The sequence below is a fragment of the Rhinoraja longicauda genome, chromosome 13, assembly GCF_053455715.1.
Source record: "Rhinoraja longicauda isolate Sanriku21f chromosome 13, sRhiLon1.1, whole genome shotgun sequence".
Lineage (NCBI taxonomy): Eukaryota > Metazoa > Chordata > Chondrichthyes > Rajiformes > Arhynchobatidae > Rhinoraja > Rhinoraja longicauda.
In genome coordinates, this window is record NC_135965.1 from 10,980,681 (window position 1) to 10,998,077 (window position 17,397).

At 44.4% G+C, this 17,397-nt stretch overlaps 1 protein-coding gene across 1 annotated transcript; it reads left to right on the forward strand.

Annotated features, from left to right (window-relative positions):
* Positions 1-907: 907 nt before the first annotated feature.
* LOC144599141 (EEF1A lysine methyltransferase 3-like) lies at positions 908-16,548 on the forward strand. Its single transcript, XM_078409872.1, has 3 exons — positions 908-1,042; positions 14,509-14,620; positions 16,136-16,548. The coding sequence occupies exons 1-3, from the start codon at positions 908-910 to the stop codon at positions 16,546-16,548; spliced, it is 660 nt and encodes a 219-aa protein (XP_078265998.1).
* The last annotated feature ends 849 nt before the right edge of the window (positions 16,549-17,397 follow it).

The window sequence follows — 17,397 nt, forward strand, 5'->3', positions numbered from 1 at the left end:
CCTTGTTATATATTATTTCACAACAGTTATATTTGGATGCTGAATAACGTCTGCAAGTTTGAGAAGAGGCAATAGTCGCAAGTAATTGACTGAAATGGTTTGACAAATACCTAGGAGCGAGTAAGATGGGCTGTCTCTTCCAATTTCTCACACTCCTAAGTTTCTATGCAAGCTATGGGCTCCAGTGGGAAAAGTAATATGGATAAAAAGTTCTGACAACTTTAGAGTTCAGTTGTTTTGAGTGCATGGCTGATATTGAATCTCAGGGAGGAGGTAGGCGAGAGGAATTAGGGGGTGTTATAAGTTGATAGTGTGAGGGTTGGAGGGTGGGGTTCGCTATGGTGAGGCAGGAAAACTGGAAGTAGAGTGGTTTATAACAAATGGTTACTCAGGGAGAAGTTACAGTATAATTCAGAAGCACATTTAAAGAGATTTCAAGAAAGATGAATATAAAAAGTTACTGGATCATTAAGATTTCACTCGATCCATATGGCAGTCGACAGTGGAAGGCATAAATCCAAAGGGCTGAATGATTTTCGTCCGTTCCCTGGGAGTTTCTGACAGATCTGAGATAAAATGTATGCTCACTGACAAATATTGCCCACTGCTTCTACTTCCGAAGGTCAGGACAGTAATTCACGGGATCTTTGAATTGCCGCGAGTTGTCGTAATATATATTTCAACAAGCATGGAATTTAAAGAGTTTACTTTGTGCTTAAAACTGTGCTGAAATATTCCGCAGACTTTCCAAATTGTTCCACACATCTGTCTTAACAGATAGAACCACAAAATCTCAAGACATGAAATTGTTAAAGATCCATATTTGATACTTGGAAGGGATCTGTTTGGAGAGCAGCAGGGATCTACTGGAGAGCAAGGATACCTAACTACAGACCCCAACAAGAAGATGGAAACCGAGAGTTACACTGATCCTGCCAATAGCTACATTTTGGAGAGAAACTATGAGTTTTGTGGACATAAAGTGTGGATCAGTCAAAGTGCTGATTCCATGTTTGCGTCTTCCAGTTTTATATGGGATGCTGTAAGTATACCAATCTGCTACTAATTCAATGATTGTTAAACTTGGTGTTGCCTTCAAATATATAAAAGAAAAGTCTGGATCAATAGGTCTATGATCTGTATTGCATGTTTTTACAAACAGCACAACAGTTGTGAAAAAATAATACAGATTATCACACATTTAAATATTTAGTTTAGTTCAGAGATATCGTGTGGCAACAGGTCCTTCGGCCCACTGAGTCAGCACTAACCAGCGATCCCCGCACATTAACACTATCCTACACGCACTAGGGAAAATTTACACTTATACCATGCCAATTAACCTACAAACCTGTACGTCTTTGGAGTGTGGGAGGAAACCGAAGATCTTGGAGGAAACCCATGCAGGTCACGGGGAGAACGTACAAACTCCGTACAGACAGCACCCGTAGTCAGGATCGAACCTGGGGCCCCAGCGCTGCCAGTGCTGTAAGGCAGCAACTCTACCGCTGCGCCACTGTGCCACGCCAATGTCAAAAAACATTGTACCACACAGAACTGCAATGTGTGTTGAAAACGATTGTTGGCCCTTTGGATTGTTCAATGTCTTTGTTTTACTGAGCCATCTAATGGAGAAACAGGCTGTTGAATGGGTTAGCCTTAACGTTGTTGAGAGCTGCTGATCTTTCTTCCAAAAGCCAGCTGGCAACTCACCCTCAACCAGGATGACCTCTCAGTCCCCTACCTCCTGTTGCCTTCCCATGTAGCCCTATGTAAGCCCAAGGAACAAAACCCCCGTATTACTTTACTTTAGACTTTAGAGACGCAGTGTGTAAAAGAGGCCCTTCGGCCCACCGAGCCCGAGTCGACCGGCGATCACCCCATACATTAACACTATTCTACACACTAGGGACAATTTACAATTTTTCACCGAAGCCAATTACCCCACAAACCTGCACGTCTCTGGAATGTGGGAGGAAACCGGAGCATCCAGCGAAAACCCACGCAGGTCACAGGGAGAACGTACAAACTCCACACTGACAGCACCTGTAGCCAAGATCGAACCCGGATCTCTGGGGCTATACGGCAGCAACTCTACCACTGCGTCGCTGTGCTGCCCCATAACTTTGATTTGATTTGGCATGTTATAGCCTGCTAAACTCAAGATCATTAATTTCTTGTACACAAAAGGAACTGCAGATGCTGGTTTGCAACAAAAAAAAAGATACAAAATGCTGGTATTACTCATCTGGTCAGGCAGTCACGACTGGAGAACATGGATAGGTGACCTTTCAGGTCGGGACACTTCTTCAGACTAATGAAGGATACCAACCTGAAATGTTGCTTATCCATGTTCTCCAGAGATGCAGCCTAACCCGCTGAGTTCAGAGAGTCATACAGCATGGAAACAGGCCCTTTGGCCCAACTTGCCCATACCAGCCAAGATGCCCCAACTCTGCTAGTCCACTGGTAGACACAAAATACTGGATTAACTCAGCGGGACAGGCAGCATCTCTGGAGAGAAGGAATGGGTGACGTTTCGGGTCGAGACCCTTCTTCAGACTTGCCACTTCAGACTTCAGACAAGACAGTCCACTTGCCCACATTGGCCCATATTCCCTCTATACCTTTCCAATCCAGCACTTGGTGTCAATATATTTCATCCATTTATGGGACGTTGATATTTCTGATCCTATACATGTTTTTCAGTGAGTGGTATTTCAAACAGATTTTGCTGTTGCCATTCACACCTCTACTACACTTATCTTTTATCATCTTTCTCTCATTATCACTCCCTTTTGCCTTAAACAACTATTTTTATTTTTGGTTTAATCTCTCTTACTTTCTACCAACACAGACCTTATCATTATTTCTTCTTTCCTATCACCCGTTTTCTTTCTTTGAACTTGCTTAGAACTTTTTCCATTAATCAGTTATGGTAAAAAGTTTATTGAATTGGATTTTTAACTGTGAGCCCCAAGGATATTTCTAGTGTTATTTATTTCTATTTAACCCACAGGCAGTAATGCTTCTTTGTTTCAGAAGAATCTGGGAGCACCATCTGTGTGTAGATAGCCTTGCACAACTGAATATCCTTGTATCAAGTCTAACTTTGTGGACAGGGATCTGGCATTTTTATGATTGTAACAAAGAACATTACTGGCTTTGCTAAGGAATTACCTGTGTACCTGTTTTGCTCAATCACAGAGGGACTGGTTTCTTATACCATTATTTTTATATAAAACTCCAATATTGTTTGGTAAAGATATCATATGAAATCTTAATGCAGAAACAAGGAAGTCACAAAAGGATACAAAGTGCTGGAGTAACTCAGCAGGTCAGGCAGCATCTCTGGAGAACATGGATAGGTGATGTTTGAGTGTGAAGAAGGTTTCCGACCCAAATCATCATCTAATAATGTTCTCTAGGGATGCTGCCTGACTCGTTGAGTTATTCCAGCACGGTGTCCTTTTATGAAGTCCTAATTTAAACAGAGATATATTGTGTGGATCTAGTTTGTTCTTGGCTCCAGGCTTAAGGCTCATTCATTGCCCATTTAATTGATTTAAGTTGGAATAGTATTGCTGGTATTGGTTTATTAATGTGGCATTTCCCGTGACAGAGTGCAAAAATTGGTTTTGGATAAACCATCTGCAAACGAATACAGTTAAACCTTGCAGATTATAATGTTACAGGTACAAAGAAGTAGCAGATAAAAGAATGGTCACAAGGCTGCAGAGGGATGGGGAATATATTTGTAGCTTATAAGAGATACGTTCAAGAGTCTAATCAGCACTGAGTTGGCACTGCTGAAGTTTTCATATGAAGCAGGAAACAGGCCATTCAACCTAATCTGTTCCCATCCCTGTTTTTCTCCGAACGAGACAGCAGTTCTAATTACACTTAACCATTCTGTTCCTTTAATCACTTACCTAATTATAAATGGAGATAGTTTCCGTCTAAACCACTCACCCCAACTACTTCAGAATACTCCATGTATCTCCAATTCTATTTTAATTGTGCACTTTTAAACTTGTCGTAATGGGCTGTGGTTGTGGAAACCTTAATTACTGGAAAGAATTTGTGTCTGTCTACTCTCTCACTCTTTTGGGATTTTAAGCAATCCTAAAACCTTTGCTCATCGTGTAAGGAGAGGAATCTGCTGCCATCATAACAGGAGAGGTAGGCCTGCAATGTGATACCCCATTGATTCAAACAGTTTCCCTGACTCTGCATCAAAGTGCTAGGAAGAAAAAATAGTCAGTGAGGTATTGAAGGCTACTGTTCATTATCTCTCAGGTAGACACAAAATGCTGGCGTCTCTTGCCCAGAGTATTAATAATAATAATAATGCATTACATTTATATAGCGCTTTTCTAGAAACCCAAAGACGCTTTACATATTAGATCTAACATAAAGATAAATAAATAAACGAACAGAAAAGGATGAATAAGGTGGAGCGACGGTCAATGATTGAAGGCAGTGTTGAACATGTGAGACTTCAGTGATGTTTTGAATGTGGCGAGTGAGGAGGAGTCTCTGACGGTTTGGGGTAGTGAGTTCCAGAGGGTGGGAGCAGCGATGGAGAAAGCCCTGTCCCCCCAGGATCTGAGTTTGGTCCGGATGGGGGGGGGGACAGGAGGTTAGCAGCAGCAGAGCGGAGGGTGCAGGTGGGAGTGTGCCTGTGGAGGAGGTCAGTCAGGTAGGATGGGGCCAGGTTATGGAGGGCTTTGTAGGTCATGAGGAGGATTTTGTACTGGATTCTCTGGGGGATGGGGAGCCAGTGGAGCTTGTAGAGGACGGTGGTGATATGGTCACGGGTCGGGGAGTGGGTGAGTAGACGGGCAGCGGAGTTCTGGATGTATTGGAGTTTATTGATGATTTTAGAGGGTGAACCATAGAGGAGGCTGTTACAGTAGTCCAGACGGGAGGTGATGAAGGCGTGGATGAGGGTTTCTGCAGCTGTGGAGGAGAGGGATAGATGGAGACGGGCGATGTTTTTGAGGTGGAAGAAGGCTGTCTTGGTGATGTGTTTAGTGTGTTTGTCAAAGGAGAGGGTTTGATCAAAAATGATGCCAAGATTCCGGATGTGAGAGGAGGTGGATACTGAGAAACCGTCGATGTTGAGGGTGAAGTTGTGGGTGGATTTGGTGGGCGTTTTTGGTCCGATGATGACGATTTCAGATTTGTCACAGTTTAGTTTGAGGAAATTGATTTGAAGCCAAAATTTTATTTCAGTGATGCAGTTTGTCAGGATAGAGTGTGTGGCGGTGGAGATTGAGTTGGTGGAGATGAGGTGCTGGATATCATCGGCGAAGCAGTGGAATTGGAGACCATGACGGCGGATTAATTGACCGAGGGGGAACAGGTACAGGATGAAGAGGAGGGGGCCGAGAACTGAACCTTGGGGGACACCTTGGGGGAGGGGAGCGGTGGGGGATTTGCAGTTATTAATGGAGATGAACTGGTGCCTGTCGGAGAGGTATGATTTGATCCAGGAGAGGGCAGTGCCGGTGATGTTAAAGGTGGTTTCAAGTCGGGTGAGGAGGATGGAGTGGTTGATAGATAGATAGCTTTATTTGTCATCCAATATTGGACGAAATTCGGTCACCCACAGTCCAACAATAAAAGCATTAAATATGCATTCAAATTACACAACCCCAAAACCCCCAAAACACAGTCCAACAATAAAAGCATTAAATAGGCATTAAAATTACCCAACCCCAAAAACACACAAAAAAAGAAACATCCATCAAAGAAACATCCATCACAGTGAGTCTCCTCCAGTCCTCTCTCTCCTCACTGTGATGGAAGGCCACAATGTCTTTCCCTTCTGCTGTCCTCACCCGCAGTCAGGTTGTTGTGGTTGCAGGCCGCACCGGACGGTCCGCAGCGGGCCAAGCCCAAGGCGCGTCGCGTCGCAGCCGCTCCCGCAGCCTCCGAAGACGGCCGGCTCCGCCGATGATAAGTCCGATCCGGGGCGGGCGAACACGCTGCTGCCGCTGTTGCTGCACGTCGGGGCGGTCGGGGCTCCCGACATTGAAGCCCCCGCCCAGCAGAGAAATATCCCGCGGCATATCTTAGGCCGCGCCGGACGGTGAAATGTCCGCGCCCCAAGCCCCGCGATCCGGGGTGGGCGAACCCGCTGCCGCTGCCGGAGCTTCCGATGTCGGCATCCACGCAGCCCGAACCTAAGGCGAGTCGCAGCCGCTCCCGCAGCCTCCGAAGACGGCCGGCTCCGGTGGTGGTCAGTCCGATCCGCGGGCTCTGCGAACCAGAGCCCTGGAGGCCGCCAGCTCCAGGAGTTGGGCCGATGGTTGGGCCGCAGCAGGAACGGAGACACGGCCCAGAAAACAAAGGTCGGGTCTCCGTTCGGAAGGGACACATATTTACAATGTTACAGTTTCCCCCTCCCCCCCACATACACACATAGTACACAAACACAAAAACACCACATCACAACTACAATTAAGACAAACAAAACCAACAAAAACACAAGACAAATGGACCGCAGGTGAGCCGCAGCTGCTAGGGCAGCGCCGCCATTTTGATGGTGTCAAAGGCGGCGCTGAGGTCGAGTAGTACGAGAATGTTGAGGTTGCCAGCGTCAGCGGAGAGGAAAAGGTCGTTGGTGATTTTGAGGAGTGCAGTTTCAGTACTGTGGTTGGAGCGGAAGCAGATTGGAATGTTTCATACAGGTTATTGGCAGAGAGGTGATGTTTGAGTTGAGAAGCTACAGCGCATTCCAAAACTTTGGACAAAAAGGGTAGGTTGGAGATTGGTCTGAGTAGGTGAATCGAGGACTAGAGGACATGGTTTAAGGTGAAGGGGAAAAGATTTAATAGGAATCTGAGGGGTAACTTTTTCACACAAAGGGTGGTGGGTGTATGGAACAAGCTGCCAGAGGAGGTAGTTGAGGCTGGGACTATCCCAACATTTAAGAAACAGTTTATTCAGGTACATGGATAGGGCAGGTTTGGAGGGATGTGGACCAAACGCAGGCAGGTGGGACTAGTGTAGCTGGGAAATGTTAGCCGGTGTGGGCATGTTGGGCTAAGGGCCTGTTTCCATGCTGTATCACTCTATCACTCTAAGTGTTGTTGGAGTGGTGCTCATCCAAACACATGGGGAATATTCAACCATGCTCCTGACTTGTGTCTTGTAGATGGTGGACAAGCTTTGCATTGACAGGTGAGGCACTAGATACAGGGCATCAGCCTCTGACCTATGCTAGCAGTTGGGTCTTGATAAAGTGCAGTGAATTGAATGGGCCAAAGACTAGTGTCTGTGACGATAGCCCTCTCAGGTGGCCACTTAGATAAATTACCAGGCTAAATATAGTTGTGAATGATTGAGCCTTGCCTTTATCATTCACATGCTGGGGCCTGCTAAGTAATGGAATTGGATTAGAACTCCCTCCTATTTAATTGCCCACCACAGTCATTTCTCGATGTGACAGGATACAAATCTTTGTCTTGGTCTACTGGTTGGGGATCACTTTATATATTGCATGCTGTGTTTGCTGTGTAACTTTAATTAAACTGTCTTTCCTCACCTTTGGGTGGTTTAGTGCTAACTGTTATAATGATTAGTGGTTTAATTGCTAATTGGAACTGGTTCATTACCTATTATTTCTCAGACATATTATTTCAGACTAAATCCTAAATGTAGTCCAGCAATTCATTGCCTTTCAGACATAAGCTGGTCTTGTTGTCCATAAGGCAATTAAAAATCTCTCAATTAAAAAGCCAATCGGCCTTTGCTGCATGGTTTGTCTAATTTCTGCACTTCTGTACCTTTCTAGAAACGTAGAAACATAGAAACATAGAAAATAGGTGCAGGAGTAGGCCATTCGGCTCTTCGAGCCTGCACTGCCATTCAATATGATCATGGCTGATCATCCAGCTCAGTAGCCTGTACCTGCCTTCTCTCCATACCCCCTGATCCCTTTAGCAAAAAGGGCCACATCTAACTCCCTCTTAAATATAGCCAATGAACTGGCCTCAACTACCTTCTGTGGCAGAGAATTCCACAGACTCACCACTCTCTGTGTGAAGAAATGTTTTCTCATCTCGGTCCTAAAAGACTTCCCCCTTATCCTTACGCTGTGATCCCTGGTTCTGGACTCCCCCAACATCGGGAACAATCTTCCCGCATCTAGCCTCTCCAACCCCTTAAGAATTTTATATGTTTCTATAAGATCCCCCCTCAGTCTTCTAAATTCCAGCGAGTACAAGCCCAGTCTATCCAGTCTTTCCTCATATGAAAGTCCCGCCATCCCAGGGATCAATCTGGTGAACCTTCTTTGTACTCCCTCTAAGGCAAGAACGTCTTTCCTCAGGTTAGGAACCAAAACTGCACACAATACTCCAGGTGCGGTCTCACCAAGGCCCTGTACAACTGCAGCAGAACCTCCCTGCTCCTAAACTCAAATCCTCTTGCTATGAATGCCAACATACCATTCGCTTTCTTCACTGCCTGCTGCACCTGCATGCTTGCTTTCAATGACTGGTGCACCATGACACCCAGGTCACGTTGCATCTCCCCTTCTCCCAATCGGTCACCATTCAGGTAATACTCTGCTTTCCTGTTCTTGCCGCCAAAGTGGATAACCTCACATTTATCCACATTATATTGCATCTGCCATGCATTTGCCCACTCGCCTAATCTATCCAAGTCACTCTGCAGCCTCCTAGCATCCTCCTCGCAGCTAACACTGCCACCCAGCTTCGTGTCATCCGCAAACTTAGAAATGTTGCATTCAATTCCCTCATCCAAATCATTAATATACACTGTAAATAACTGGGGTCCCAGCACTGAGCCTTGCGGTACCCCACTAGTCACTGCCTGCCATTCCGAAAAGGACCCGTTTATTCCTACTCTTTGCTTCCTGTCCGCCAACCAATTTTCTATCCACCTCAACACTGAACCCTCAATACCGTGTGCTTGAAGTTTGTACACCAATCTCCTATGTGGGACCTTGTCGAAGGCCTTCTGAAAGTCCAGATATAACACATCGACTGGTTCTCCCTTATCCACTCTACTAGTTACATCCTCAAAAAATCCTATAAGATTCGTCAGACATGATTTTCCTTTGGTAAATCCATGCTGACTTTGTCCGATGATTTCACCACTTTCCAAATGTGATGCTATCACATCTTTAATAACTGGCTAGCATTTTCCCCACTACCGATGTTAGGCTAACTGGTCTATAATTCCCCGTTTTCTCTCTCCCTCCCTTTTTAAAAAGTGGGGTTACATTAGCTACCCTCCAATCCTCAGGAACTACTCCAGAATCTAAAGAGTTTTGAAAAATTATCACTAATGCATCCACTATTTCTGAGGCTACTTCCTTAAGCACTCTGGGATGCAGCCTATCTGGCCCTGGGGATTTATCTGCCTTTAATCCATTTAATTTACCTAACACCACTTCCCGACTAACCTGGATTTCCCTCAGTTCCTCCATCTCATTAGACCCCCGGTCCCCCGCTATTTCCGGCAGACGGTTTATGTCTTCCTTAGTGAAGACAGAACCAAAGTATTTGTTCAATTGGTCTGCCATCTCCTTGTTCCCTATGATCAATTCACCTGTTTCCAACTGCAAGGGACCTACATTTGTCTTAACTAATCTTTTTCTCTTGACATATCTATAAAAGCTTTTGCAGTCAGTTTTTATGTTCCTTGCCAGTTTTCCCTCATAATCTATTTTCCCTTTCCTAATTAAGCCCTTTGTCCTCCTCTGCTGGACTCTGAATTTCTCCCAGTCCTCTGGTATGCTACTTTTTCTGGCTAATCTGTATGGTTCATCTTTTGTTTTAATACTATCCTTGATTTCCCTTGTTAGCCACGGATGCACTACCTTTCCTGGTTTGTTCTTTTGCCAAACTGGGATGAACACTTGTTGTAGTTCATCCATGCGACCTTTAAATGCCTTCCATTGCATGTCCACCGTCAACCCTTTCAGCATCAATCGCCAGTCTATCTTGGACAATTCACGCCTCATACCCGCAAAGTTACCTTTCTTTAAGTTCAGAACACTTGTTTCTGTATCGACTTTGTCACTCTCCATCCTAATGAAGAACTCTATCATATTATGATCACTCTTGCCCAAGGGGCCTCGCACAACAAGACTGCTAACTAACCCTTCCTCATTACTCAATACCCAGTCTAGAATGGCCTGTTCTCTCGTTGGTTCCTCGACATGTTGGTTTAGAAAACCATCTCTCAAACATTCCAATAAATCCTCTTTCTCAGCACCCCTGCCAGTTTGGTTCACCCAATCTATCTGTAGATTGAAGTCACCCATTATAACTGCTGCACCTTTAGTGCACGCATTTCTAATTTCCTGCTTGATGCCATCCCCAAGCTCACTACTGCTGTTAGGTGGCCTGTACACAACTCCCACTAGCGTTTTCTGCCCCTTAGTGTTTCGTAGCTCTACCCATATCGATTCCACTTCCTCCAAGCTAATGTCCTTCCTTTCCACTGCTTTAATCTCCTCTCTAACCAGTAACGCTGGAGCCATGTCTCCGTAATCCCAACTATATCATAATCATTAATAACTATCTCCACATTTAATTCATCCACCTTATTACGTATACTCCTTGCTTTGAGACACAAAGCCTTCAGGCTTGTTTTTACAACTCTCTTACCCCTTATATAATTATGTTGAAAAGTGGCCCTTTTTGATTTTTGCCCTGGATTTGTCTGCCTGCCACTTTTACTTTTCACCTTGCTACCTGTTGCTTCTACCCTCATTTTACACCTCTCTGTCTCTCTGCTCCTGCTCCCATCCCCCTGCCACATTAGTTTAAATCCTCCCTTTCATATCTGCTAGCAGGGGATGTGGGCACAAATTCCACTGGTGCCTTTAGTCCATCCCAATTGCTTCTCATTGCATAGTCTCCACTGCCAGTCTATCACTTCGTAAAGGCTGGCTCATCATTACAATGACATCTTTGATAGATACAAGTGATTTGATATTACATTGCAGAGTAAAATTGTCAAAATTGCCAATGATATCATATGCGGAGGTGTGGCAAACAATATTGCAATCAATATCAAGTGAATGCAAAAGTATAGAGAGGGATGGCATGAGAATAGCAGATGGAATTTAACACAGAGAAGTGATACATTTTAGCAGATGGGATGGGAAGAGTTGAAGACTTTTAGTGGTAACATTCCAAAGAGTGTGGAGGACAAGTGTGAGTGGCGAGTGCTAGTGAGGGAGGGGATGATATGTGTGTGTATAGATCTTAGAAGGTGGTCAGACATATCAGGAGGGCAATCAGCCAATCTTATGGGATTTGTAGGCAATATGAAAGCATGCTGTATCTTTACAAATCATAAGTGGAATACTGTGCCCAGTTGTGGTCACCACAGATTTGAAAGGATACAAAGAAGGTGTGGGAAGATCTACCAGAATTGTTTCGGAAATGAGGGATTTTAACTGAAAGTTTAAATTGGCGATGCTGGGGGTATTCTCCTTGGCGAAAAGCAGTTTGAGCGAAAATTTGATTGAAGTGTATAAGTTAATGAGACAAAGTAGACTCAAAGACTAGAGAGCATGACTTTAAGGTGAGAGAGGCAAAGTTTAAAGCAGATGTGTGGGGCAGGCTTTTTACACACGGTGGTCGGGGGCTGGAACGTGCTGCCATGGTTGGTGGTGGAGGCCGATACAATAGTGGCATTTAAGAGGGTTTTAGAAAGGCACATGGGTACGTAGGGATTGGAGGGATATGGATCATGTGGAGGCACATAGATTGGGCCGAAGGGCCTGCTCCTGTGCTATATTGTTCGATGTTTCTGGACAGAAAAAATATCTGATTCGAGGAAGAAGAACAAGGGGACATACATTTAAGTTTCTGAGGAAGCAATACATGGGGAATATGAAGAAGACATTTTTATGGTTTGAATGATAATGACCTGAAACATGCTACCTCCTTGGGTGCTGGAAGTGGAGACAATCAATGATTTTAGGAGAGCCACTTCAGGGTAAGAACATTTCAGAGTAGCAGCGGAATGGGACAGAGTGGATTGTTCTTAAAAGAGCCAGCATGAACTCTATGGGCAAATGGCCTCCTGTGCTACAATGACTACATGTGACAATATATTTCATCCTCAATCTTCAAGGCCACACCATTATTTTTTTGTACACTTCCTGTAAAACTGTGTAACCTGAAACATTTAGTTGCTGACCCTGACTGCTGTACAGCCACATCTTAGTGAGGGCTGTGCTTCCTTCCACATGATTCATTCAGTTTCTACGTGTGCCTTTGTATCAAGGACATTCGTGGGCTACATATTGTAACCTATCTTTCCACTGGCATTGCTTACCCAAACACATTCACATTTCGTCTGCTATCTTGCATTTGTTGCAGTTTTTAATTTTATCACGTAGTTGGGCTGCATAAAGCACCATTTCTGACACGGTTTACTTTCCTTCCTTTCTTTTGTTTTTGTGAAATATTGTTCTCACTTTGCAGTCCCCAGTCTCCCCTTCTTCACTTAACTCAAATTCCTTGAGACTTAGTAATTCAAGATTCAAGATTCAAGATTCAAGATAGCTTTATTTGTCATCCAAAAAAGTTTTTTGGACGAAATTCAGTCACCCACAGTCCAACAATAAAAGCACTAAAATAGGCAGATTACACAATAAAGCATTAAGATAGGCAAATTACACAACCCCAAAAACACACAAAAAAAGAAACATCCATCACAGTGAGTCTCCTCCAGTCCTCTCCTCACTGTGATGGAAGGCCACAATGTCTTTTCCCTTCCCCTGCCGTCTTCTCCCGCGGTCAGGCTGTTGTGGTTCCAGGCCGCGCTGGACGGTCCGCAGCGGGCCGACCCAAGCCCCGCGATCCGGGGCGGGCGAACATGCTGCCGCTGTTGCTGCACGTCGGGGCGGTCGGGGCGGTCGTGGCTCCCGACATTGAAGCCCCCAGCAGAGAAAAATCCCGCGGCCTATTTTAGGCCGCGCCGGACAGTGAAATGTCCGCGACCCAAGCCCCGCGATCCGGGACGGGCGAACACGCTGCCGCTGCCGGAGCTCCCGATGTCGGCATCCACGCGGCCCGAGCCTAAGGCGAGTCGCAGCCGCTCCCGCAGCCTCCGAAGACGGCCGGCTCCGCTGATGGTAAGTCCGATCCGCGGGCTCTGCAAACCAGAGCCCTGGAGGCTGCCAGCTCCAGGAGTTGGGCCGATGGTAGGCCGCAGCAGGAACGGAGACGACACCCAGAAAACAAAGGTCGGGTCTCCGTTCGGAAGGGACACATATATCATATCATATCATATCATATATATACAGCCGGAAACAGGCCTTTTCGGCCCTCCAAGTCCGTGCCGCCCAGCGATCCCCGCACATTAACATTATCCTACACCCACTAGGGACAATTTTTTACATTTACCCAGCCAATTAACCTACATACCTGTACGTCTTTGGAGTGTGGGAGGAAACCGAAGATCTCGGAGAAATATTTACAATTTTACAGTTCCCCCCCTCCCCCCCCCCCCCCCACACCCACACCCACACCCACACATAGTACACAAACACAAAAACACAACATCACATCGACAATTAAGACACAAAAAAACAACAAAACACAAAGACAAATGGACCGCAGGTAAGCCGCAGCTGCTATGGCAGCGCCGTTATGAAATAATAATGGGTTATAGCAAGAGCCATGGGAGCAGCAGGGGTGGTACAGCGGTAGAGTTGCTGCCTTACAGCGCCAAAGACCTGGGTCCTGACTATGGGTACTATCTGTGCGGAGTTTGTACGTTCTCCCTGTGACCACATGGGTTTTTCCGGGTGCTCTTCCCACATTCCAAAGATGTACAGGTTTGTCGGTTAATTGGCATTGGTTAAAAATGTAAATTGTCCCTAGTATGTAGGATAGTGTTAGTGCACAGGGTGATCGCTGGCAGGTGTGGAGTGGGCCGCAGGGCCTGTTTCCGCCCAGTATCTCTAAAGTCTACAAGTTTAAAGAGATATTATTACAAATAATGTCCTGCTTTGAAGGAGGTAATTTCTTTTAACTTATTTACGAGGCATGGAAGTTGCAAAGCTGATGTTCATAGTTGATCTCTATTGTGCTGTAGCCAAGAGGCCTAATAGTCCTTTTTAGATGACCGCAAAGAATGGATCTTCTGTGGCATGAGACCAGACTGAACAGGGACAGCAAATTTCTAATGCACATTAATGAACGAATGCTTTTTTTTCAATGAAAGTATGGTAATTTTACTGTGATCATAACTAATATCAACTCTTTATGCTGGATTTGTTTCAATGAACTGAATTTAAACTGCTGAGTTGCTAAGGTGGGATTTAAATGTATGTTACCATACCTTGTGCTCTGGACATCTAACCTCGCGGTATAAGTAATGCACAATGACGCGCCACCATATGGAATACACATTTCACCTGCAATATCTTCGCATGTTGGTCCTGCAATACATCAGTTCAATGTCAACATGAATCAGTTCCAACGATGCCATGTTTTTCAGGGTCTTGCTCTTTGTCAGTATTTTGAAAAACAAAGAATAATCTTTTCGGGCATGAAAGTGATTGAACTGGGTGCAGGCACTGGAATAGTGGGAATCTTGGCAGTCCTACTAGGTAAGTTCGTGGAGTTTAAAGGTATGATTTTCCTTTTTAATTAATTAGGTGATGATTAAGCCTTCCAAAGGGGGGAAATTGGGATCATTTAATTTTCTTTATCATGAAAAATAAATAATATTTTACAGTTGTTTCCATTCCCATTCAAGCACCATCTTAACTATCACTATTAATTCCAAAAGTCCTCCAACTATTTTCATAGCACATAATTCAATGAGACATCTTTCAGAGTGACAGTGGAATGGGACAGAGTACTTACTTCATTGGCCTAGGAATCATCCCATTTACTTGTATTCAATATTCATAGAGACAAACAGCAAGGAAACAGGCCCTTCGACCCACCGAATCCCAGCCATCCATAATGCACCCATTTACACCAATCCTAAACTAATCCCATTTTATTTTCCCCACATTCCCATCAATGCTCCCCAGTTTTAACCACTCATGTTTACACACAGGGCATTTTATTGTGGCCAATTAGTCTATCCTTCTGCATGTCTTTGGGATGCGGGAGGATACCAGAGTACTGGGGAGAACAGACAGAATCCAGTGAATAATGAAGGTAATCAATATCTTTGGAAGCCTTTGGGAAGAGAAATCCTTGGACAGAATGGGCAAAATAGCAGAAATTGCTGTGGAAGATGCCTTTGTTGGACGTGAGATGGCACCAAAGCATATTGGAGTCTCATGTTCTTTGGCAAAGTCTATCAATCTTGCATTCGGCAACTATTTCGTCAGGAAGAAATATAAGAACTGCAGATGCTGGTACAAATCGAAGGTATTTATTCACAAAATGCTGGAGTAACTCAGCAGGTCAGGCAGCATCTCAGGAGAGAAGGAATGGGTGACGTTTCGGGTCGAGACCCTTCTTCAGTCTGAAGAAGGGTCTTGACCCGAAACGTCACCCATTCCTTCTCTCCTGCGATGCTGCCTGACCTGCTGAGTTACTCCAGCATTTTGTGAATAAATACCTTCGTCAGGAGGAAATATCACTGGGTCTCCAGCTGAGATGACCTGAAGATGTAAAAGGTGCCACATAAAAACATGCTTATTTTTAAAATCCTCACCTCAAAATTATTTCTGCTTAATGCCAGAATATTCCGCATGGACAAAGATGGAAAACGTACCAATGAGCTCCATTGCGGATTAAAGTGTACTCTTCAGAATCCCCACTCATTTGGCTTTTTGGCAACTTAACCTCCATGTAAAAGCCCACACAGGCTGGCCTACATTCTCCAGAAATGCCTGCTGAGGTATTCCCTGCGGACCGGCTCAGAAAGTGGACGTCAGCCAGCAACTAGATGTGCGTCAACACTGGGCTACCACTGATTCAGTCACCAGCAGGCTCAATGATTTACTTCTAGACTCCAGGGTTCATCGTAAACCTGAGATTCAATTCATTTACTCTTTCCTGCAACAGATTTCCTTTTTCTCTTTTTATTGAAGACTAAGGTTGAGCATTGGATTGTTATTTAGCTCTGGTCCCCAGTACAGATTTGCCTTTTTTTTTTTCAGGAGGCGATGTAACAATCACAGACCGACCAAATGTGTTGAAACAAATAGAACACAATGTTTCTGCCAGCATTCCTGCTTCCTGCAGAAATCGGGTAAATATCCGTGCCCTATCATGGGGTCTTGATCATACTCAGTTTCCTACTGACTACGACTTCATCCTGGGAGGTGAAATCGTCTACTTTGCAAAGACCTATCCTTTATTATTAAAGACTCTACAGCATCTCAGCAGTGAAAGAACTATCATTTACCTGGCTTCCAAAATGTGGCAGGACTTTCAGATCAATAGTTTCTACGAGGAAATTCTACCAAAACATTTTAATTGCCAACTCGTTAACAGAAACGAAGAGGATGACATCAACGTGTACAAAGTGACCAAAAAAATCCCAAGTTCTGGGGATCAGCCAGTAACATAGAAAGAAAAGTCTGTTCATCACATTATAAGACTCTTGGGATTCCTAAGGATGTTTTTCTAACATTAACCACATAAAAAAAGTCAGTTTGAAGAAATGTTTCTTTGACTTCTTTTATTGAATGTGTTTTTCTCTGAATGTTGGACATTTTTCACACCATCTCCTGAAGATATGAGGATGCAAGAGGCTGCAACTGTCTGATACATTATCCAAGGGCCATTCTTTATATCTGAGACTACACTGTGGCATCTGGCTATTACATTTTGTTGCAGCTTTTATCTAACATCATCTCACATCAGTTATGTCAGTACACGTCATTAGACTTGTGTCTGGTATTGGGAATATGATTTCATTCCCCTCCGTTGAAGCTCACCGAAATGATCTAATCTGCCTGGCCACGATTAGCTCGCAAATTAGTGTTCACTCAGTAAATTTGAGGCTTTATTAATTCATATGGAGAGGCAATTTTCAGCAATATAGTGCTGTAATTAATGAAGCCATTAGAATGGAGGAGTCTGCAGACGATTTGGTCCCAATATTATAAAAATTCAATGGAGGCAAAGCTACAAATTAAATACTGGAATGATGCTAGAATGGCAGGGTTATACCAATCAGCAAAGCTTAATCAGATCAGGGCTCTTTAATCCAGAAAAGAGAAAACTGAGAGGTTGCCTGATAATGTAGGAAAATAACTGCAGATGCTGGAACAAATCGAAGGTATTTATTTATTCACAAAATGCTGGAGTAACTCAGCAGGTCAGGCAGCATCTCAGGAGAGAAGGAATGGGTGACGTTTCGGGTTGAGATCCTTCTTCAGACTGATGTCAGGGGGCGGGACAAAGGAAGGATATA

What these genes read in the sequence shown, in the direction of transcription:
- LOC144599141 (XM_078409872.1), top strand. Translation starts at nt 908, where the DNA reads ATGGAAACCGAGAGTTACACTGATCCTGCCAATAGCTACATTTTGGAG. An exon ending in CCAGTTTTATATGGGATGCT is followed by an intron (nt 1,043 to 14,508) that starts GTAAGTATACCA and finishes CATGTTTTTCAG; the next exon opens with GGTCTTGCTCTTTGTCAGTA. An exon ending in AATCTTGGCAGTCCTACTAG is followed by an intron (nt 14,621 to 16,135) that starts GTAAGTTCGTGG and finishes TTTTTTTTTCAG; the next exon opens with GAGGCGATGTAACAATCACA.